Here is a 23,037-nt window from a genome sequence, read left to right on the forward strand (position 1 = left end):
CTTTTCCTTTCACGCACACAACGTCAAACCAAAGTAAACACCACTCCCTCACCACTGAAAAGCCGCAGTATCTTCTCGCGGCAGGAGTAGCTACGCTAGTTAAATAGACCCTTCTCTGCCTAACTACGTATTTTATTCTATGCAATGGAAAAAATGCATTACATACGTACTAGGCTACGTATTGCATTTTCACTCTCCATTCATAAATTATCCATTGCATATACAATGTATGTGATCAAATCATTTATGATTAGGAAAATGCACAAATCCCACAGCACTTTATGTAGAGATGCTTTGCCTCCACATTCTGAAAATTAGGCCATTTTTCAGATTGCTTTGTAAGTGACTGGATCTACTTCTCATTCATGGCAAACGGTCTTTTATGTTAAACACAAAATGCATAAATTAATAGCACTGTAATATTTGGAAAACATGGTTTCAATGTTTAAAGTGTGACAATAACAAGTGTAATGGCTATTCAATAAAAAAAAATCATAGAATAACCAAGACTGGACTATAACCCAATAGATTATTATGAGTATGATTTGACAGTCAAAAGTGTAAACAGTGTACAGTGTAAACGTTTCTACAGACTCCCGCTTATTGAATTGTTTCCAAAAAATTGTCGCTAGAAGAGAGTAGTAAACAAAACAAAAAATGAATCGTGGCTAAAGACAATGTCGAGGGGCGGGACAAGAGACAGACACTGTCACGAGGAACTCCCTCTTGAGCACCTGTCAATTTGTGCACCTGTATGGAAGGAAATGAATAAGCATTACACAGTAAATCATCTGCGTCTATGTAATTCTGAATTATGGTAATAAGAGACCTATAGTCATACAAAAAGAAAGAGAAGATCAATATTATAAAATTTAGGGCTATTTAAAAGGAGTTAGGCTATTTAGTAATTCCTGACAATGCTTCTCAAGCACTTCTATTATAATATCTCTCCGCCAGTGTGTCAGTGTGTTGTTTTGAAAGGGCGTTTACTCTTGAAAGCGAGCGAGTTGTGTTCAGTTTGTGTTGTGTGAGATGAGAGGGAGACAGAGGAAAGAGAGGGTGGAGAAATCTCGGGGGGGGCACAACCCCACACCGGCAGGCCCACGCACGCGATAGCAAGCAGGAAACAAAGAACTGGCAATGATGAAATCGCTCCCGAACCGCATACTAGGATCTACAGCGAAACAATAAAGAATACTCAAAGAACACTATCGTTCGTTGTGTTATTATTATCGTGTATGTTTAGACTACATTGTATTTTATGGATTTCCCATTTTTGTTGAACTAGTGAAGTTGATGCATAACCTGACTAGTGTAGCCGCGACTGATTAAATATACTTGTTTTTTTAATCGGAGGAGGACGATTTATAATCGTTGACAGGGGTTTTGTCAAGGCAACAATTTTACATGAACTGGATTGTCGTTGGATGATTGTTTACGGACGTGGATGCGAATCTACTGGTGAGTAGCATGCACTTGATTCACTGTCTGGCTGCCTACGATTTTGACAGTAGTTTGAAAAAATCAATTGACATATCAAATGTTGTAGTTACATTTGTGGAACTTCAGTTCAGATTGCAAGATTTTATTGTATACATGGTCCAACAGTATATATATGTTTTTATTTTACAGTTTTTCATTAATTAACCATTTTCATAAACTTAAAGGTCTGAAACATGAATATGAATATTTTTTGGGGGTGTAAAAATGCAACTACGAGGCAGAGTTTGTGTGTGTGTGTGTGTTTCCTGTCAAAACACACCTTTTTCCGCTCTTCCCGACAAACAGACATAGAGAGACGATATTGTTTATAATGGCTATTGTCAGTTCTTCCCTAGACGCTGTGTCCAGTGCTCTAGATTTCTCTTCCTAAAGCCCCCGTCCTGTGACACTTAAGAGCAGATGGCCAAATAGACACACACACACACACACACACACACACACACACACACACACCACACACACACACGCCTGTAGTTAATGGATGAAGGTCCACTAAAGCACTTAGGATCGTCAGCTGGACTGCCAAACTGGATGGATAACACAATGAAAATCAATCTTAAAAAACTGAGTGGGTCGGTGCACACTGGGGCTCTCCAGGATTGATTGAGAGATACAATGGCTGAACGTTTTGACAGAGTGAAAGACTGGCCTAGTGACCTAGACATGATAGCATGTAGCCTGTCTGCCTGCCTGCCTGAAACACAGAAGAACGCTGCTATTGACTGAAACAGGTCAGAAAGCAAGGGTGGACAATAGTTATCCATACTGATGGTTGGTCATAGACAGGCAGAGGGGGTTGTACACTTAAGGAGACATAATGCATACTGCATTGTCTATGAGTTCTTTGTGTATGTTCACAACCAACAAGCAGCCACCCGTACTTACATTGTTAATCAAAATCTGAGGCTAAAACTGGAACCAGAATTGACCCACACTGACGCATCAAGCTGAAAGTCGGTAACAAGTCTAAGTTGGTGTTACAGTGCCTTGCGAAAGTATTCGGCCCCCTTGAACTTTGCGACCTTTTGCCACATTTCAGGCTTCAAACATAAAGATATAAAACTGTATTTTTTTGTGAAGAATCAACAACAAGTGGGACACAATCATGAAGTGGAACGACATTTATTGGATGTTTCAAACTTTTTTAACAAATCAAAAACTGAAAAAGTGGGCGTGCAAAATTATTCAGCCCCCTTAAGTTAATACTTTGTAGCGCCACCTTTTGCTGCGATTACAGCTGTAAGTCGCTTGGGGTATGTCTCTATCAGTTTTGCACATCGAGAGACTGAAATTGTTTCCCATTCCTCCTTGCAAAACAGCTCGAGCTCAGTGAGGTTGGATGGAGAGCATTTGTGATCAGCAGTATTCAGTTCTTTCCACAGATTCTCGATTGGATTCAGGTCTGGACTTTGACTTGGCCATTCTAACACCTGGATATGTTTATTTTTGAACCATTCCATTGTAGATTTTGCTTTATGTTTTGGATCATTGTCTTGTTGGAAGACAAATCTCCGTCCCAGTCTCAGGTCTTTTGCAGACTCCATCAGGTTTTCTTCCAGAATGGTCCTGTATTTGGCTCCATCCATCTTCCCATCAATTTTAACCATCTTCCCTGTCCCTGCTGAAGAAAAGCAGGCCCAAACCATGATGCTGCCACCCTGTGTTCAGGGTGATGAGCTGTGTTGCTTTTACGCCAAACATAACGTTTTGCATTGTTGCCAAAAAGTTCAATTTTGGTTTCATCTGACCAGAGCACCTTCTTCCACATGTTTGGTGTGTCTTCCAGGTGGCTCGTGGCAAACTTTAAATGACACTTTTTATGGATATCTTTAAGAAATGGCTTTCTTCTTGCCACTCTTCCATAAAGGCCAGATTTGTGCAATATACAACTGATTGTTGTCCTATGGACAGAGTCTCCCACCTCAACTGTAGATCTCTGCAGTTCATCCAGAGTGATCATGGGCCTCTTGGCTGCATCTCTGATCAGTCTTCTCCTTGTATGAGCTGAAAGTTTAGAGGGACGGCCAGGTCTTGGTAGATTTGCAGTGGTCTGATACTCCTTCCATTTCAATATTATTGCTTGCACAGTGCTCCTTGGGATGTTTAAAGCTTGGGAAATCTTTTTGTATCCAAATCCGGCTTTAAACTTCTTCACAACAGTATCTCGGACCTGCCTGGTGTGTTCTTTGTTCTTCATGATGCTCTCTGCGCTTTTAACGGACCTCTGAGACTATCACAGTGCAGGTGCATTTATACGGAGACTTGATTACACACAGGTGGATTGTATTTATCATCATTAGTCATTTAGGTCAACATTGGATCATTCAGAGATCCTCACTGAACTTCTGGAGAAAGTTTGCTGCACTGAAAGTAAAGGGGCTGAATAATTTTGCACGCCCAATTTTTCAGTTTTTGGTTTGTTAAAAAAGTTTGAAATATCCAATAAATGTCGTTCCACTTCATGATTGTGTCCCACTTGTTGTTGATTCTTCACAAAAAAATACAGTTTTATATCTTTAAGTTTGAAGCCTGAAATGTGGCAAAAGGTCGCAAAGTTCAAGGGGGCCGAATACTTTCGCAAGGCACTGTGTATGTGGTGAAGGAGTCTCTGGGTTTTTTGAGTCAAGTGTGAAAGTGTGCCATAGTCAATCGTTCATGCAGAAATATGGATACAGGTGTGCCATTGGAATCTGTACAGATGTATGATCTAACTTCTGCAGTTACAGAGAGCGATGCAATAACCTCCCTATAGAGAAGCCTTGCTGTATAGGGGGATGAGTATTGGTACGGTGACTAACCTAATCTCTCTTTTGGTTTAATACAGCAAGAGCTGTGGCTATCGACCTGCCGTTTTAGTGTCTGTTTTTGAATGACCTCGCAATGAAATTAATAGTTTGTTCATGACATCAACTTTTTCCCCTTTTTTTATAGAAGGACGGGAACTAGAAAAGGAGGTCCACTTCCCTCGGCTGTTTTGTATGAATGGAGTGAATGCAACGAATGAAGGGAATTGAATGTCATGTTCCGAGCTCGTACAGAGTATCAGATGGGATGCCAGATCATCTGTTCAGAATGTCTGCGCTGCACACACCCTTAGCAAGCATTCACATTGTGCACATATGACTTACATTCTTACAGCGTTACACTTGATCATGTCTCGCCGAGATAAAAGGGCTCTTACTGTAACTTAGCTTAGTAGCTTCAGAGTGCATTGACTGCATGGAACTGTAATGTCTTCAGTGTGTTAGCTTTTTATTGGCCAAAGCGCATGACTCCCAATTCACATACCGCTCCAACAGATCCACAGGTGATACAATCTCTATTGCACTCCACACCCGCCCTTTCCCACTTGTTCAAAAGGAACACCTATGTGAGAATGCTTTTCATTGGCGACAGCTCAGCGTTCAACACCACAGTGCCCTCCAAGCTCATCACTTAGCCAAGGACCCTGGGAATGAACACCTCCCGCTGCAGATCCTGTACTTACTGATGGGACGCCCCCAGGGGGCGAAGGTAGTTAACAACACATCTGCCACGCTGACCCTCAACACGGGTGGCCCCTCAGGGGTGCGTACTTCGTTCCCTCATGGACTCCTTGTTCACCCAGTACTGCGTGGGCGCACACAACTCCAACATCAACAAGTTTGCCAACGACACAACGGTGGTAGGCCTGATCATGACGACAATGAAACAGCCTATGGGCAAGAGACCTAGCAGTGTGGCGCCAGGACAACAACCTCTCCCTGTCAGCAAGACAAATGAGCTTATCGTGGACTACAGGAAATTTTGGGCCGAACACGCCCCCATTCACATCGACAGGGCTGTAGTGGAGCGGGTCGAGAGTTTCAAGTTCCTCGGTATCCACATCATTAAGGATCTATCATGGTCCAAACACACCAACACAGTCATGAAGAGGGCACGACAACGCCTTTTCTCCCTCAGGAGGCTGAAAAGGTTTGGTATGGACCCTCTGATCCTCAAAAGGTTCATCAGCTGCACCATCGAGAACATCTTGACTGGCTGCATCACCGCTTGGTACGGCAACTGCTTGGCATCCGACCACAAGGCGCTACAGAGGGTAGTGCGTCCGGCCCAGGACATCACTGGAGCTGAGCTCCCTGCCACCCAGGACCTCTATACTAGGCGGAATCAAAGACTCCAGCCACCTAAGTCATAGACTGTTCTCCCTGCTACCGCACAGCAAGTGGTACCGATGCATCAAGTCTGGACCCAACAAGACCCTGAACAGTTTCTACTCCCAAGGCATAAGACTACGAAATAGTTAACCAAATTACTACCTGGACTATTTAACTATCTGCATCGACCCTTTTTGCACTAACTTTTTTGACTAATCACATATGCTGTTTTTTTTATTGTTTACGATATGTGACTTTATTCCTAGTTATACAGTATGTACATATCTACCTCCATTTGCCTTGTACCCCTGCAAATGGACTCAGTACGGGTACCCTGTGTATATAGCCAAGTTATCCTTACTCATTGTGTATTTATTATTACATGTTTTACTTTTCAAATATTTCTCTATTTTCTTTCTCTCTGTATTGTTGGGAAGGGCCCGTAAGTAAGTCAACATTTCATTGTTAGTCTACACCTGTTGTTTACAAAGCATGTGATGAATGCATTTTGATTTGACCACATGAGCCATTCCAAAACGGTACAGTAATTTCCCGGTTTCCAATCGTTTTCCTTATCTCCCTCCCCATTCCCCTCCAAATATAATTCTCTCTCTGCCGCTCTTTCTGTCTCTCTCTCTCTCTCCGTTACTTTGCTGTCGTTCATTAACAAACTTGAAATGTCTGAATGGACTCTGGCATAAAGCATTAAGGAGATTTGCTCTGTTGTTGTTGAGCTTCCTGTTGTGAAACGCATTACGTAACCTGTTTTCCCGAGATGGAAACCGTATATTTATTATTCTAGGTGGCATGCTTGCAATACGTTCAAAATTACGCCATGCCTGGGGGACATGGCACTCACTGAATTGACTGGATTCATGGTTCCTCATCTGTGGTTAGCTGTATGTCTTCGAAGGTGTGTCTCCTCCTTCCAGTCCAAAGTTCCAGTCCTCTCTCTCACCAGGACAAAGTTATCTTTCCTGTCTTAGGGATCTTTAATGCAGTGACATAGCTAAGAGAACTCTATTCAATTATTTGGATTTGATTGCTAATGGATGCTCTGTGTTTTATGATGTGTGTGAAGTTTTATTACTGTCATATTAAATACTTATAATGGTTGTATTACCGCATATTAGACCTGAGAACATAAAACAGTATAATGACACTAGTAGTGTGAAACTAGTCTCTGTCAGACTGTCCTCATTCAGACTTGCTGTATTCAGTCTCTCTCTCTCCCTCTCTCTCTCCCTTTGTCCTCTCCAGGTGAAAATGTCACACCCAAACTGACCTTTGACCTGAAAGCCTGACCTCCTGACAGGTCAGAGCTCAGATCGGAATACTCCCGGAAATACAGACCACCCTCCAATATGTCCCTCCCGGAACCTTCCATACGCCCCACGTCCCCCTTACCCCCCAGACCGGAGGCCAAACCCCGGCCCCCCATCTCTAGGAAACCCCCTCCCTCCAACGGATCCCCTTCCACCCCCTCCCAACTCGGGGAGAGGGGCAGCACAGGCAGCAATTCCAGAGGTAAAGTCAAGAGCATAGTGAGCAAGTTCAGTCACCCAGAGACTACACCTACCACCAGAGGATATGCTACACCAACTGCCAATGGCACCACCGTCAATCCTCCTCTCCGGACCCGAGGGCCCAGGAGGGCCCCCACGGTCAAGCCCAAACCGTCCCGTGCCTCCATCCAGCAGTCTGCGAGTCCAGACCAGGCCCCTCCACTGCCCATGAAGAGGAGCCGGATCCTGCGGCAGCAGAGCGATCAGGCCAAGAGGGACACCCCTGGAGGAGAGGAGGGCATCCCAGCCAGTCGATCAGGTGGAGTTTGTTTTTAATGCAATCAGATAGTGGCCGTGTCTGAAATATCTGTACTTGCATTCTAAATAGTAGGCATTTTAGGTATGCAAAAAATATGTTTTATAGTATATGACATTTAAAAAAATGTAGTATACTTTAAATGCCAGGATGTCATACTAATTTCTGCTTTTCTAGTAGAATTCACTGCACAATATTGAGGAAGAGAGTCGTCATGACAACAGCTGATAATCAGCTGAGGGGATGCTCTGTACCAAATGGAGTATTAGATGACACATTCTCAGTAGGATGAGACTAGCAGGCTGATATTTGTTGCTTACTGTATTAGTTTTTACTAAACAGTACATTCTAAATAGTATGTAGTACGATTAGTACACAGTATGTAGTTTTAGTAAGTTGTAGGCAAAATGGATTTTGGACCCAGCCAGTCAGTATATCGATTGATCAATTCATGAATCAGTATTAATATCCTCTCAAAAAAACTATGTTATGATAGGGACTGATCATTTGTTATGATTAGCAATGTAGCCTACCTATCTACTAAGGCAAGCAATGCAGACATGGCAACAAAATGAATTGTATTTCTACAGGTTAGCTTTCCCACGGATGCCCGTTAATCAAGTGTTGCCAACGGTAACACATGACCTAATCATCAGGAAGCGCTAACAGTCGTCCCAACCCAACCCAACAAGCCCTAGGGTGGCAAGTTAAGAAAGAAATCTGTCCTGTATCTGAGTGTTACAAACATTGACACGTTTCTTTGCCAGTTTGATACCATATGCAGCATGCCACATACGAGTGCAGTATGTGCGGTATGTTCCTTTGAGAGCGGAATCTGTGCTCAGGTGTGTTGCCTCATTCCTGAGGTAGAGGGTGACACGTTTCCCCTTTACCCAGAGACAAACCGACTACCCTAAACAGCCCGAAACCGGTTCTGTCAGTGCACCTGTATAGGTAAACCGGTTCTGTCAGTGCACCTGTATAGGTAAAACGGTTTCCCTTGAATGGTGTTTTCTCAATTTCTTTTATTTTTATATTTATTGAACTAGGAAAGTCAGTTAAGAACACATTATTATTTACAATGACGGCCTACCAAGAGGCAAAAGGCCTCCTGCGGGGTCGGGGGCTGGGATTCAAAATAAAATAAAAATATAGGACAAAACACACATCACGACAAGAGAGACACCACAACACTACATAAAGAGAGACCTAAGATGACAACATAGCATGGCAGCAACACATGACAACACAGCATGGTAGCAACACAACATGGTAGCAGCACAAAACATGGTACAAGCATTAATGGGCACAGACAACAGCACAAAGGGCCATAAGGTAGAGACAACAATGCATAACGCGAAGCGGCCACAACTGTCAGTAAGCGTGTCCATTATTGAGTCTTTGAATGAAGAGATGGAGATAAAACGGTCCAGTTTGAGTGTTTTTTGCAGCTCGTTCCAGTCGCTAGCTGCAGCAAACTAAAAAGAGCCGTGACCCAGGGATGTATGTGTGCTTTGGGGACCTTTAACAGAATGTGATTGGCAGAATGAGGGCTGCAGTAGGTATCTCAGATAGGGGGAGTGAGGCCTAAGAAGGTTTTATAAATAAGCATCATCCAGTGGGCCTTCAAATCAAATTTGATTTGTCACATACACGTGTTTAGCAGATGTTATTGCGGGTATAGCGAAATGCTTGTGTTTCTTGCTCCAACAGTGCAGTAATATCTAACAATTTCACAACAATACACACACATTTAAAGTAAAGGAATGAATAATATATAAATATTGGGTGAGCAATGTCAGAGCCACATAGACTTAGTTACAGTTTAATAGGATAGAATACAGTAGATACATATCAGTCTCTCTGTCCCATATTTGATGCACCTGTACTGGCATCGCTTTCTGGATGATAGCGGGGTGAACAGGCGGTGGCTCGGGTGGTTGTTGTCCTCAATTATCTTTTTGGCCTTCCTGTGACATTGGGTTCTGTATCTGTCCTGGAGGGCAGGTTGTTTGCCCCCGGCAATGCGTTGGGCAGACCGTCTGGTACAGAGTTGCCGTACCAGACGGTGATACAGCGAGAGAGGATGCTCTCAATTTTGCATCTGTAAAAGTTGGAGGGTTTCCTTCTTCACCACACTGTCTGTGTGTGTGGACCATTTAAGTTTGTCAGGGATGTGTACGTCGAGGAACTTGAAGCTTTCTACCTTCTCCACTGCGGTCCCGTCGATGTGGATAGGGTGGTGCTCCCTCTGCTGTTTCCTGAAGTCCATGATCAACTCCTTTGTATTGTTGACATTGGATGAGAGGTTATTTTCCTGGCACCACACTTCCAGGGCTCTCACCTCCTCCCTGTAGGCTGTCTTGTCATTTTTGGTAATCAGGCCTACTACTGTTGTCATCTGCAAACTTGATGATTGAGTTGGAGGCGTGCGAGGCCACGCAGTCATGGGGGAACAAGGAGTACAGGAAGGGGCTGAGCACGCATCCTTGAGGGGCCCCAGTGTTGAGTATCAGCGGAGTGTAGGTGATTTTTTTCTACCTACACCACCTGGGGGGCGGCCCGTCAGGATGTACAGGACCAAGTTGCACAGGGAAGGGTTTAGACCCAAGAACACAAGCTTAATGATGAGCTTGGAGGGTACTATGGTGTTGAATGCTGAGCTATTGTCAATGAACAGCATTCTTACATAGGTATTCCTCTTGTCCATATGCTATGGGGCAGTGCGATGGCGATTGCATTGTCTGTGGATATATTGGGGCGGAAAGCAAATTGAAGTGGGTCTGGGGTGTCAGATAAGGTAGAGGTGATATGATCCTTGACTAGTCTCTCAAAGCACTTCATGATGACAGAAGTGAGTGCTATGGGGTGATAGTCGTTTAGTTCAGTTACCTTTGCTTTCTTGGGTCCAGGAACAATGGTGGACATCTTGAAGCATGTGGGGACAGTAGACTGGGATAGGGAGGCATTGGATATGTCCGTAAACACTCCAGCCATCTGGTCTTCTCTGAGTATGCGGCTAGGGATGCCGAAGCCTGAGAGCTAGAAGCACGGCAATCTTCTCTGCTCCATTTTCAAAATTGCGACGGGTGTAGTGTACAGAGATGACCAGTTTTGTACAGTAATATAGAGTGCAGTTGTGTCCAATAAGAAGCATTGTTGGCAAATCTTTTTTGTTGTTGTTGTTTAAAAAATGTACCCCCTTATCTCCCCAATTTCGTGGTAGTTACTATCTTGTCTCACCGCTACAACTCCCGTACAGGCTTGGGAGAGACGAAGGTCGAAAGCCATGCGTCCTCCGAAACACAACCCAACCAAGCCGAACTGCTTCTTAAACCAGCGCGCATCCAACTCAGAAGCCAGCCGCACCAATGTGTCGGAGAAAACACCGTGCACCTGGCGACCTGGTTAGTGTGACTGCGCCCGGCCCGCCACAGGAGTCGCTAGTTCGCGATGAGACAAGGATATCCCTACCGGCCAAACCCTCCCTAACCCGGACGACGCTAGGCCAATTGTGCATCGCCCCATGGACCTCCCGGTTGCGGCTGGCTGCGACAGAGCCTGGGCGCGAACCCAGAGTCTCTGGTGGCACAGCCCACTGCGCCACAGCCCACTGCGCCACACGGGAAGCCTCATTGGTGGCAAATCTGATGGCCGAATGCAGCGATGAGACAAGACTGTAACTACCGATTGGATACCACTAAATTGGGGAGGAAAAATGGGTAAAACGTTTTTTTTTTAAACAACAAATATAAATGGATGAGAGAGCTTCCTACTGCTTGAGCTATGTTGTTGATGTAAATTGAGAAGAATGTGGGACCTACGATCGAGCCTTGGGGTACTCCCTTGGTGACAGGCAGTGGCTGAGATAGCAGATGTTCTGACTTTATACCCTGCACTCTTTGAGGGAGGTAGTAGGTAAACCAGGCCAAAGACCCCTCAGAGACATCAATACTACTTGCCTGAACGAGAGCCAGTCAGCCTGAGTATGCGTGTGCCGAGTGATTTACCAAATGGAATTCTTGAGGTGGAGTAACTCTGCCAGATCACGATTGATGAGCATTTTATGGCATGGTCATCAGACAGCTTCTAACTCATCAATGATACTAACCTGGTTAAGTAAAGGAAAAAATAAATAAACATATCCCACGCGGGCGTCTGTCCGTCCGTTCGTGTGGTTGTGCGTGCATGTATGTGTGTGAGTGAATGGCAAAGAGAGGAAGAGGCTGAGTAGAAATCTAGAAGAGTGGTAGAGAAAGAAAGAGGGGGAGAGCTGACTGAGAGAAAGCGAGAGGGTTCCTGTCCAAAACTGCAAGAAAAATAAGGAACAGGAACTAGTAGCATTTCTGACTGCAGAAAAGAACAAACAAATATCAAAATAGATGTAGTATTAAACACTCATCAGGCTAAACAACTTAAGAATTCTTCCCCAAGTTTATGTGACAAAGCAAAAAACAAATCATGAAAGTAGGAGCAACAATTGAAAGTATTATAAAAATAGGAAGGTTGCATGTTAATTTGCCTAAACAGTGAAGTTTCTCTCTCTCTCTCATACACACACACACACGATTTGACTGATGTGCATTCCATTTCCATAAATATTTTATGGCATGCTCATCAGACAGCTTTTACCTTGTCAAGTCTTTACTGTCAAGGCACTGGAGACTTCCTCTATTTGCATTGCACTTGTGCTGACTGGTCAGTCCAGTTTGTGTTTAATGCCTAAGGCTTAATGTTGACCTTTCCTAAAACTGAGGTCAATTAGGACACAGAAACACACACACACACACACACACACACACACACACACACACACACACACACACACACACACACACACACACACACACACACACACACACACACACACACACACACACACACAGTGAAAGTGATATGTCCTGTTACCACAGGACCAGACCAGACAGGAAGCAACCACAATGATCAGTGAACTCCATCTGCCAAGGTTCAAGGGTCAATACAGGCCTGGAATGGAGTAAGTCATCCCAAAGTCTTGGAGTTCTTGGTAACATAAAAGCCAAACAAAACAGAACAAAAAACATATAAGCAAAAATGGGGCAGTGGATGTTAAAAGGGATGGGTTATGTTAGTGACATGTTATGGCCTCCCAAACCATCTAACTCTGTGTCCCTCCCTCTCCCCCAGCACCTGACGGAAAAGAGGTAGAGCTTCAGCTGATTGGAGGAGTGGAAGTTGAGCCGGAGCACGGTTCAGGCACGCCCCTTAGCCCAGGCTGCGACCAGGACTGCAGTTGTGTGTGCCACCTCCACCGGCCCGGCATGAAGCTGATATGGGTTCCCATCAACAAGGAAGAAGAAGAGGAGGAGGAGGAGGAGGAGGAGGAGATTGTTCTGGAAGAGGAAACAGAGGAGGAGGAGAGAGGAAGGGAGGGGGAGAGCGAGGCAGGGGATGAGGAGGAGGAGGGGGGGAGTGGTTTGTTGAGTGAGGAACGGGCGGGCCAGAGATTCAAGAAGGCAAAGTTTAACCAGGTTCTGGATGTGATGATAGCTAAAGGGAACCGTAGAAGGTCAGACCCAGGATCCCAGGTCATTCTGGCCTCCTTGGCCTTAAAACGCTCCCAGTCACCCCCCATCCCTCCTAAAAGAACCCAATCTCCCCCAAGCCATTTGAATGCCTTCATAGAGGAGGAGGACTCTATATATGAAGCTACTCTACTAATGGTGGAGCCAACACCCAGAAAGATCTGTCAAGAACTGGACATTAAGAAACCGGTCCGTTGGTCAAAACTGTCCTCCAGCAACTCGGAGGAAAGCACTTCGATCCAGTCCGATTCGGACCCATCCCAAACCCAGACTACCGAGGACGCCCCTCCGGCCATCCCACCTCGGGTACCCCTTTCCCAGGACAAGTCCAAAACACCTGGCCACAACCTAACGCCCGTTCACAGGGGGGGTATCGCCTTACCTCAGCCCACCGCGGAGGAGTGGCGCTCCCTGCACCCCTCATCCCCCAACCATTCCTCTAGCCCCATAGTACCCCACCGGGTGGCCCCTCCACCCCCCACCAGCCCCCTGCTGCCCCACAGAGTCCCCCCACCTCAGCCCCCCAAAACGGGCAGGGACGACAGGAGACTCAGTAACATCTCCGGCCATTCCATCAACCAAGCTATAAAAGGTTGGTATAAAAGTAAACATGCAATAAACCTGTTTTCTAGCATCTTTTCTCGTGAGAGGTCAGATATATACAATATAAAAGGAAGGGTATATTGTTCATTCTTTTGTGTTTCCCTCTAGAACAAGAGGAGGATGGACGCACTAAAGGAGAGAAGGAGGACACAGAGGAAGACTGGTAAGTTCTTGTCTCTCTTCTGTTGACGTCCATCTTTCCTCTTCTACTCTCATCTCATATGTCTTTGTTTTGGCCCTGTTGAAAATCTTACTTCCTCCCTTCCTGTAAGTTACCACAGATCAGTGTGGGTTGGATCAATGAAGGTGATAGGGTATCACTTATCCAATCACATATCAGGGATTACCTCATGGAAGGAAAGGAAGAAGGATGCATTTAGCCATGTTGTATCTATGATCATATATTCTCCATTCATGCTTTTTTAGATGTTCTATTGATATCTGTAAATCAACCAATTAAATCAAGCCACAGCCGGCCATGATTACAGACACCTGTGTGTCTTTTCAAACTATATAAACGGGTGACCCGCAGAGTTTGTCATTATACGTTGATGAGAAACGTTATTCAATTATTGCATCTGACCTCCTAGAGTGTGCGGCTCTCCTTTTCTTTTTCACGTGCTCTACTCCGATAGCCAGCACCTCGCCTAAAAAGGTGTGCGTTTCTTTCGCCTCCAAAGAGTTAGAACCGGGCCTATGTTTCACTAATTAACACTTTCCCAGCTTAGTCAGTTATCTAACATCCTGCCCTTCTTTCCTGTCCCAGTACGCCTGTAGCCCCACCCAGGAGAGGATCCTATATTGACTGGGAGTCCAGACTGCAGGACGGTAAGGTTACCATGAGAGGATACTGTATTGACTGGGAGTCCAGACTGCAGGATGGTAAGGTTACCAGGACAGGATCCTATATTGACTGGGAGTCCAGACTGCAGGATGGTAAGGTTACCAGGAGAGGATACTGTATTGACTGGGAGTCCAGACTGCAGGATGGTAAGGTTACCAGGACAGGATCCTATATTGACTGGGAGTCCAGACTGCAGGACGGTAAGGTTACCAGGAGAGGATCCTATATTGACTGGGAGTCCAGACTGCAGGATGATAAGGTTACCTGACACAAGCATAACACACCCAAAATATCAGACACTGCTGAATCAGGTGACAAATGACATGCAAATGTAGGTGTAAAAGAAACAGAAAATGTTTGGTATGTCATCATTGTTTGAGGGTCACCCATAGAGTAATACCGCACATATTAATACCTAATCTATTTGTATTAAGAGATTGTTTGCCCTTTGACCCCTCTGTGACCTCCTTAGAGCCTCTGTACCAGACATACCGCGCCACTGTCATCACCAAGGAGATCCGGCGCCAGACGGTGTGCCGCAACATCAGCAAGACTAGTGCCGACTACCACATGGACTGGACTGCCCGCCGTGGTGGCGTGGGCATGGGGTCGGGTGGCGTGGGGGCGGTGGGCAGTGGTACTATTCCATTGCCCACCCCGGGCCAGAGCACCCTGTGGCAGGACATACCAGGAGTACGGGACAGTGGGGTGCTGGAGACTCTCAGCCCTGAACAGTGCAAGTACCAGGAGGTGAGGAAGAGGGGGAAAGAGGAAAAGGGGGTAGAGAGAGGCAATACAGCAATAAAAGAGAAAGGAAGAGTTGTATGGACGTTGTCATGTATTAAGATGGAATCTCCCAGTGAGTGAAGAGCAAGTGTCCAGGTTTTCGAAGATTCAGTTTTTTATAGAATCATCAGTAGGAAAAACTCTAATTTGTTGGTGATATTCAATTACGGTTTGAATCTCATATGTATATACTGTACTCGATACCATCTACTGCATCTTGCCTATGCCGTTCTGTACCATCACTCATTCATATATCTTTATGTACATATTTATCCCCTTTATCCCCTTACACCTGTGTGAATAAGGTAGTAGTTGTGGAATTGTTAGGTTAGATTACTCGTTGGTTATTACTGCATTGTCGGAACTAGAAGCACAAGCATTTCGCTACACTCGCATTAACATCTGCTAACCATGTGTATGTGACAAATAAAATTTGATTTGATTTGAAATGTATGAATTCCCCGTACCATTCTCTCTTCCCTCAGAGTATGTTTGAGGTGTTGACATCGGAAGCGTCGTACCTGCGTTCCCTAAGAGTTCTCACCGAACACTTCCTGGATTCCCGGGATCTGGACGAAGCACTGATCATCCGGGACAGGAAGACCCTCTTCTCCAATGTCCTGCGAGTCCGGGAGGTCAGCGAGAGGTAAGAGGGAGAGAGAGGAGTAAAGGGATTCTCAGCTAACAGTTGGGAGTCAGAGGAAGGAAGGAAATAAGGAATAGCATCTGACGCAGATTGATAGATTTACACCGTTCGATCAGGACAATTTATACCGTTAGATCATGACAAACGTTTATTGGTTTATCATACACAGTTTAGCAGATGTTATAGCCGGTGCCGCACTAAGCTCCTAACAGTGCAGTAGAATGTCAAACAAGTACACAAATAATCAGAAACAAGAAATCAATCATGTCAGAATGAATCCAATGATCGAGTTGATCCCATTAGATCAGGAAAATGTATCATGTTAGATCAGAACAATCCTGGTTGTAGGAAAGCTATAATGTGTGCAGAGTGGAGACCCAGCACAACAGTGACCACCACAGCCACAGGCCACTGCTTTATCCTTGACGTGACATGAAACAAGGAGGCTGTGTTTTGCCCCACGTTTACACCTGTAGAGAGTGTAACGCCCCCTTTTTGGTCTTTTGCATAGTAGCAAAGTGGTTCCTATGCAGTCCATGCACAATGTTCATACTGAATACAAGCAGTCTGGTGTTCAGTAGGAACCATGGGCGTTGCCAGCCCTGGGTGTTGCTTTTGTAGAAATCTATTCCTATGTAGCTTAGTTGGTGTCAAAGAGAAGGAAGGGAGGGGAATCAAATGTTTGTGTGTTCCATTTTGTTGTATGATCTTGCATGACCTTGAAAGACAAATTGCCATTCTAATCACATTAAACATTTGTATCTATGGAGACATTTTGTGAATATATTACTCAACCTCCTTTATTCTGACTTTCACTGCGTCAATTTTATTGATTGAAAACTACATTTGGCAATTGCAGCCACTCACTAACAGGTGGCCCTTATCTTTAGAATACATTTTTACATCCTTTTGGCAAATATACATTTTAGAAGACCAGCCTACAAATAAATGGCTGCTATGCCTACAACACCTGCATATTCTGGTGACATGATGATCGATGCTTGGCTGCCGTTTGACAAATACAAATAATCTCGCTCTTTTATCCATAATAACCTCATCATCTAGGCTATACCAACACTGCATCTGCAAGCTTTTGGCTAAGACACATGTGCCAATACCAGCGTGAGCACATTAGCTATATAACGCAACATTTTTGTGACAAAACCGTCATTAGAGTTGAATATGCAATGAAGGCCCAATTAACTTAAAAAAAAAATGTTTATCCGGTACATGGGAATTTAACCGCAAAAGTCATTTTTACGTGCAGTAAGTCATCACGCAACAAGTGAATTTGATGGAAATGCATCTCTGGTGGCATATAGTTTTTATGCGGATTTCAGAATATTCACATGAAAATCTGTCGCCAATTGGATGGAAACCGTGCTCGAGTTATTTCCTGATAGTTGCTGGTTAAAAATGCAATCTACACAAGACCTTCTAATCGTCAAGTTTGCATGGGCATGAGTTTCGGCTTTCCATAGTGATATCACCACATGGTAAATTGGTTAGTATACCAATAACAAAATAGTTCCAAACCTCTCTGCCAAAACAGCTAGTTTTTAGTGTTCCCCTCACCACTAAGACAACTCCCTAGCAAAATTCTTTGTTGATGAATAGTTTTTGGCTAAAAAGCTAAAAAGCTAATTTTACAGTAAGGTACATAGTTGTTACCCAGGAATTATGTAATATTGATATGAAAAGAAACAGCTGCATTGGACCTCTTTAATAAACCCCTTATCAATAGAATAAACCATAACCTTTGCCCTTTCAACCCCCCCCCCCCCCCCCCATTAGGTTTCTGAAGGACCTGGAGGACCGTATGGACGAAGGTCTGGTGTTCTCCGACATCTGTGACATCATCCACTACCACGCACAGCACAACTTCCCGGCCTACATCGACTACGTCCGCAACCAGATCTACCAGGAGAAGACCTACACATCCCTCATGTAAGTATGGGTCTATTACTAGATCTCAGAGCTAGGGTTGCAAAATCCTGGTCATTTCCCCCAAATTCCCAGATTTTCCAGAAATCCAGATCGGAGAATTCCCAGATTTCCAGATTTTGAGAATGTTGACGGAGGCATCTTGGTCTGATCATTTACCCAGCAAACTAGAAAAGGATGGGACACTGAATAATGTGTGTCCCCACAGGAAAACCAATGTGGCGTTTGCCACGGTCATCACCCGTCTGCAGGAGTCTCCTCAGTGCCAGCGGCTGCCATTCATGTCCTTCCTGCTGCTGCCCTTCCAACGAATCACACGCATTAAGATGCTCATCGAGGTTAGTGGTATCATGTGAAGTGGACTACAAAATGTTTTCTATCACAATGAAATGCATGAAACCATATGACTATTAGATTTTTTTGCCTTGAATCCAGATCATCATTTGTTTGTATTGTGTAACATGGCTTATTGTTGCTTTTGTTCATCAGAACATCCTGAAAAGAACAAAGGAGGGGACTACAGAGGAACAGACCGCCTCCAAGGCCCTGGACTCTGTTTCCAAGGTAACACACCTCTCCTGTTTCCATCCAGCCGTCTGCCTGCCCACAGACATTCCGATTGTTCCATTCTAAAGCACTGTTCCACACTGTTCTGGAATATGGAACAACGGCGTCAGTCCCCTGGTCTATTGTGTGGGATAGAGGATATCCTATTGCGAGAGGACAGAGAGAGTGACTCAGTGTGTCACTGAAGACAATGACAATCTGACAAAGTGTAGAGATAAGAGATGAGGATTCCCAGCTAGCATATTTGGTTCCTTGGAAGTTGTGTGAACGTACATTTTTGGTTTCCCATTTGTTCTGGGAACAAAGTCATACATTTCCTGACTGGTAAAACAGAATGTTTTTTTAAACGTTCTGAGAACAGAAGTGAACATTTAGACTGTTCTGGGAATGTACATTTTTTTTGTTTGCAGGGAGGTTCTGAGGACATTTTACAGTTCCCTGAAAGTTTTCCTGGAAGGTTTTAATACTGTTCTGAGAATAAGACTTTTAATAACATTGCTTGCTTAGTTTGGGTTAACTGTTTTGAAATCCAAGCACAGATAGGACACATGGAAATTAATTTGCTTTGGAATTAATCATGCTAACATGTTTATTTTTTGCTTTACTCTGGCACGGTGTCAGTGAGATTCAAACCTATGATCTTCTGTCCACAATCCATGGAATTGGTACGCTGTGCCACCAGGATGGAGGAAGCATGCCTTTTTTTTATTCATACAAAGCTGTTCATTTAAGTCTATTCAAACAAACCCCATTTAAAAGGGAACAAGCACTCATTAACACAGTTAACAAGATCAAGGATAGAGCGAGTTTTGTTGATGCTGAGAACAGAATGTACATGTTTTTAAATAACGTTCTTTGAACGATGCTAATATTTTCTTATAGTTTTTAGGGAAAATTTTCCTAATGTTCTGAGAACATGACGTTAAATAGAACCATGAGGAAAACGTTATGCTGAAGTACTGAAATTCCCACAGAATAACTTTGTTTCTTAACGTTCTCGGAATTTTCTGAGGACATTACTTTATTTAGAACCATGAGACTTGTGGAAAACATTATGCTGAAGTACTGAAATTCCCACCTATGAAACATATGGTTCTCAGAACGTTATGTGCTAGCTGGGTATCCTGCACCATTCCCAGAACATGGTGTGAATGTTGTTTGCAAAATAACCATGCTCTTACCAAGCTCCAAGAAACATATGGTTCAAGGGGACATTACAGTATGTGTTACCTGGGCTGGCGGTTACTGCTGTGCTAGCTAGTGTTATTCAAGAAGGGAGGGATCCCCTTGAAAAAGAGAAGAACTTGATACACTTGTGATAGCGAGGAATGGGGATTTTCATGAAATTAGAGAAGGGCTATGAGGATTATTTATCTTGTCTGTTTGAGAGAAAAAGTGAAGGGGCAGCCAAGGTGTCTCTGATCTACTGTTTTCATTCAGTCTCTTGTTCTTTGTCTCATACAATATCTCTTTTTCTTTCACTTTTCCTCAGATCATAGAGGAGTGCAACACCCAAGTGGGGAAGATGAAACAGGTGGAGGAGCTGATCCACCTCTCCAAGACGCTGGAGTTTGACAAGCTCAAGGTAATCAATTAATCATTCATTCAGTTATTACACCACCCAAATACAATATGAGCCTATCCCTTTCTAATTGATTCTTATACATTTCTCCTCCCCTCTCTCTCTTCCTCTCCCTCTAACATTCCCCGCCTCTATATCAGGCCATCCCTATCATCTCCCAAACCCGTTTCCTGGAGAAGCGTGGGGAGGTACAGGAGATGGCTAAAGGGGGCAACCTCTTCAACCTGCGTCCCAAGTTCACCCCTGTCTACCTCTTCCTCTTCAACGACCTGCTCATCATCGCCACCAAGAAGGGGTGAGTCCCCCTTATGGTGTTCCTAAGGCTTTATGAAGCCTTCACAAAACCTTCATAAGGCCTTTATTAATGCTTCACAAGTAATGTATACCACGTCAGGCTAGAATATAGAGGGCGGCTCTACATTCACATGTTCTACACTCATACAGTCTATGACTCATCTTACTGTCCCAGCCCATCAATGTGATTGGTTCCTCCTCTTATCCCCATTAGTTCGGAGCGTTTCGTGGTGATGGACCACGCCCACCGTTCCCTGGTCCAGGTTCAGCCAATAAGAGAGGACCAGGCCCTGAGCCCTAGCTATGAACACTGTTTCTGTCTGACTCTACTGGAGAACCACCAGGGACGCATGATGGAGAGGCTGATGAAGGCCTCCTCACAGTGAGTAGAACAGTGTGTGATATGGAGCACATGGGGATGTGTGATATGGAGCACATGGAGATGTGTGAAACTTACTCCTCAGCCTGAAGTGTCCCCACTTGCACCACCGAATAGTTCACTTTTCGGTGACGCCTACTGGTAAAACGCTTCGGGAGGGTGGTCATGTGTGCTACCAAAGCAGAGGTACTAGGTTCGAGCCTCTGTGTGAGCCGAATCAGGAGGAAGTGGTACTCGCTAAATGAGCAGCGTGACATCCTTTACAAATACACACGTTTATTCACACTCCATGGTCTGTTTCACAAGTCCATTCTCTCTTTCTCCTTTTTGCTTTTCTTTCTACCTGACCTGCACAGGTCTGACCTGCACAGGTGGATAGCAGCGTTCCCTAACCCTGGTAACCATGATGGAGATCAGGAGGAAGTCATCTATGATGACTGGGGTGAGTGACTGGGTTAGCTAGCCGCAGTTAGGAAGCCATTAGTGACTGAGCTAGTTGCCAAATTCAACCATCCACACACCCATTTAGTCTCTGTTTGCCTTATTGTAAGTACATGGACACACTTTGTGGTTTGTATTTGTGTGGTTTCTTGATATTTACTGTTGTGTCCTCAGACTGTCCTCAGGTGCAGTGTGTGGAGCAGTACATTGCTCAGCAGGCTGATGAGCTCACCCTGGAACCCACGGAGATCATCAACGTGGTGCGCAAGACCAACGAGGGTAAGACCTGGCAGGACACTAATGACCTGTCATGTGGTAGTTAGGAAACTGGGTAGCACTTTATTTTACAAATCCAGAAATTATCCAGTCATTACTAATAACACAGTAATAACCAATCCAATTAACCCACTTCTTTTCCCCAACTCTCTGTTATCCCGAAAATTCTAATTCAACCCTTTAACCTACCTTATCCTCTATATTGTAGCAGTTTGATTTGTGAATGTTATTTTGCATGATTTATATGTAAACATCCTAACTCCCCCCTGCATTCACCCATCCCTCTTCTTCGCCTTCATTCTCCACCTCCTTCCGCTCCCTCGCTCCCTCCATCTCTCCAGGTTTGTACGAGGGGATCCGTCTCTCCGACGGACAGAAGGGTTGGTTCCCCGTGGAGAATGTTTTAGAGATCACCAACGAGCATGTGCGGCGACGGAACCTTCGGGAGCGCTACCGGGTCATTCAGGCCGCCAGCATCGTCACCAACAAGGTCAAGACCCTTCCATAATGTTGACGGAACGTCAAGGGAACATTCCAGAATAGTAAAGACCATGCCTTGAGGTCACCTTAATGGTGACAGAACATCAGGAGAACGTCATTTGAACGTTGACAAAATGTCACAGAACATTTAACTGGATAGGGGAGAGTGAACCAGTGCCTGCTCTGCATGCTCCCCTGAATAACTCTTAGCTGTATATAGCGCTTCTCAGAAATCTCATATCTCACTGTGGGTTTTGACTAGAGGCGGCTTGACATTTGCATAAAGTAGAGCAGAGATCGGTTTCTTTCTCTACCTGCCCACTAGCAGGGTTCTCGCCGTTCACCTTCCCACAGTTCCCCACACATTTCTCTGCGTGCCCTCGTTGAAAATGAATGGGGCAGAACTTGCGGAATTCATTGTTTGTGAAAACCCTACGTTATCATATCATGCAATTAGCATGTTTTCATTTTGTACAAATGACTAATTTGTTGGAAGTTATGGGGGAATGTTTTTTTTTAGGGAACTTTAAAGAACCAGGAAATGAAAAATATGGTAGGAGGATGATGTACTAATTTATTACAGGCAAACAAAAATGGACTCCTCTCTTTAATGTTGAGTATGTATTTGAGTGAGAGTGTATAGTATGAGTGAGAGTGTATGTTTGTGTGTGTGCGAACCTGCACCTAACCCCCACACATTGCCATAGGAAAGCTCCAGTTGAAAAGTTCCCCTGCATCAATGTCAGTCAGGTATACCATACCAGTTTGCACGTATCAGGTGGTATATCAAGTATAGATCAAACTCTGAAGTGCCTTCCAATGGATTGTACTCGAAGCACAAGTCCTACAGCTGTTGTATCGTCGTCACTACAGGGTTGAATATATTTGACTGCCATTTCTGGACACAAAAAAAGTCAGCCAAGTCGCAAACATAATGCCAAGACCACAAAACCTGGTTGTTTGTGATGTACAGTAGTAATATTGGTAACATGGAGCTCTAGTGAAGCCATACTGTTATGATATCAACAGGTCTCTATTACTTCTTTATACAACAGGTGGGTCTAATACTGAATGCCGATTGGTTAAAACCACATTCCATTCCGTTTGTTTGAGTGAGTGGGTTTACTCTGGTTCAAGACCAGTGTTCTTATTAAAACTCAATGTTTTTCAA

At 44.4% G+C, this 23,037-nt stretch overlaps 1 protein-coding gene across 2 annotated transcripts; it reads left to right on the top strand.

The window, feature by feature from the left end:
• The first annotated feature begins 951 nt into the window (after positions 1–951).
• Positions 952–23,037, top strand: arhgef15b (Rho guanine nucleotide exchange factor 15b). 2 transcript variants are annotated; one of them, XM_020471518.2, is made up of 16 exons: positions 952–1,461; positions 6,900–7,463; positions 12,627–13,616; positions 13,736–13,790; positions 14,394–14,455; positions 14,944–15,221; positions 15,743–15,903; positions 17,698–17,850; positions 18,056–18,185; positions 18,337–18,411; positions 19,907–19,999; positions 20,137–20,291; positions 20,505–20,672; positions 21,026–21,111; positions 21,285–21,389; positions 21,728–23,037. In XM_020471518.2, exons 2-16 carry the CDS (start codon positions 7,004–7,006, stop codon positions 21,892–21,894), a joined length of 3,138 nt encoding a protein of 1,045 aa, XP_020327107.2. In that variant the 5' UTR covers positions 952–1,461; positions 6,900–7,003; the 3' UTR covers positions 21,895–23,037. The 2 variants fall into 2 exon arrangements, with proteins under 2 accessions (XP_020327107.2, XP_031688148.1); XM_031832288.1 differs by lacking the exon at positions 952–1,461 and adding an exon at positions 5,640–6,552.

This window comes from Oncorhynchus kisutch, linkage group LG9, assembly GCF_002021735.2.
Source record: "Oncorhynchus kisutch isolate 150728-3 linkage group LG9, Okis_V2, whole genome shotgun sequence".
Taxonomy (NCBI): Eukaryota; Metazoa; Chordata; class Actinopteri; order Salmoniformes; family Salmonidae; genus Oncorhynchus; species Oncorhynchus kisutch.

Bases quoted from the DNA above. Each gene is read 5' to 3' on its own strand.
- arhgef15b (XM_020471518.2), top strand. From the start codon at position 7,004: ATGTCCCTCCCGGAACCTTCCATACGCCCCACGTCCCCCTTACCCCCC. The intron at 13,791-14,393 runs GTAAGTTCTTGT...TTCCTGTCCCAG, and splicing joins GAGGACACAGAGGAAGACTG to TACGCCTGTAGCCCCACCCA. The intron at 20,292-20,504 runs GTGAGTCCCCCT...TATCCCCATTAG, and splicing joins ATCATCGCCACCAAGAAGGG to TTCGGAGCGTTTCGTGGTGA.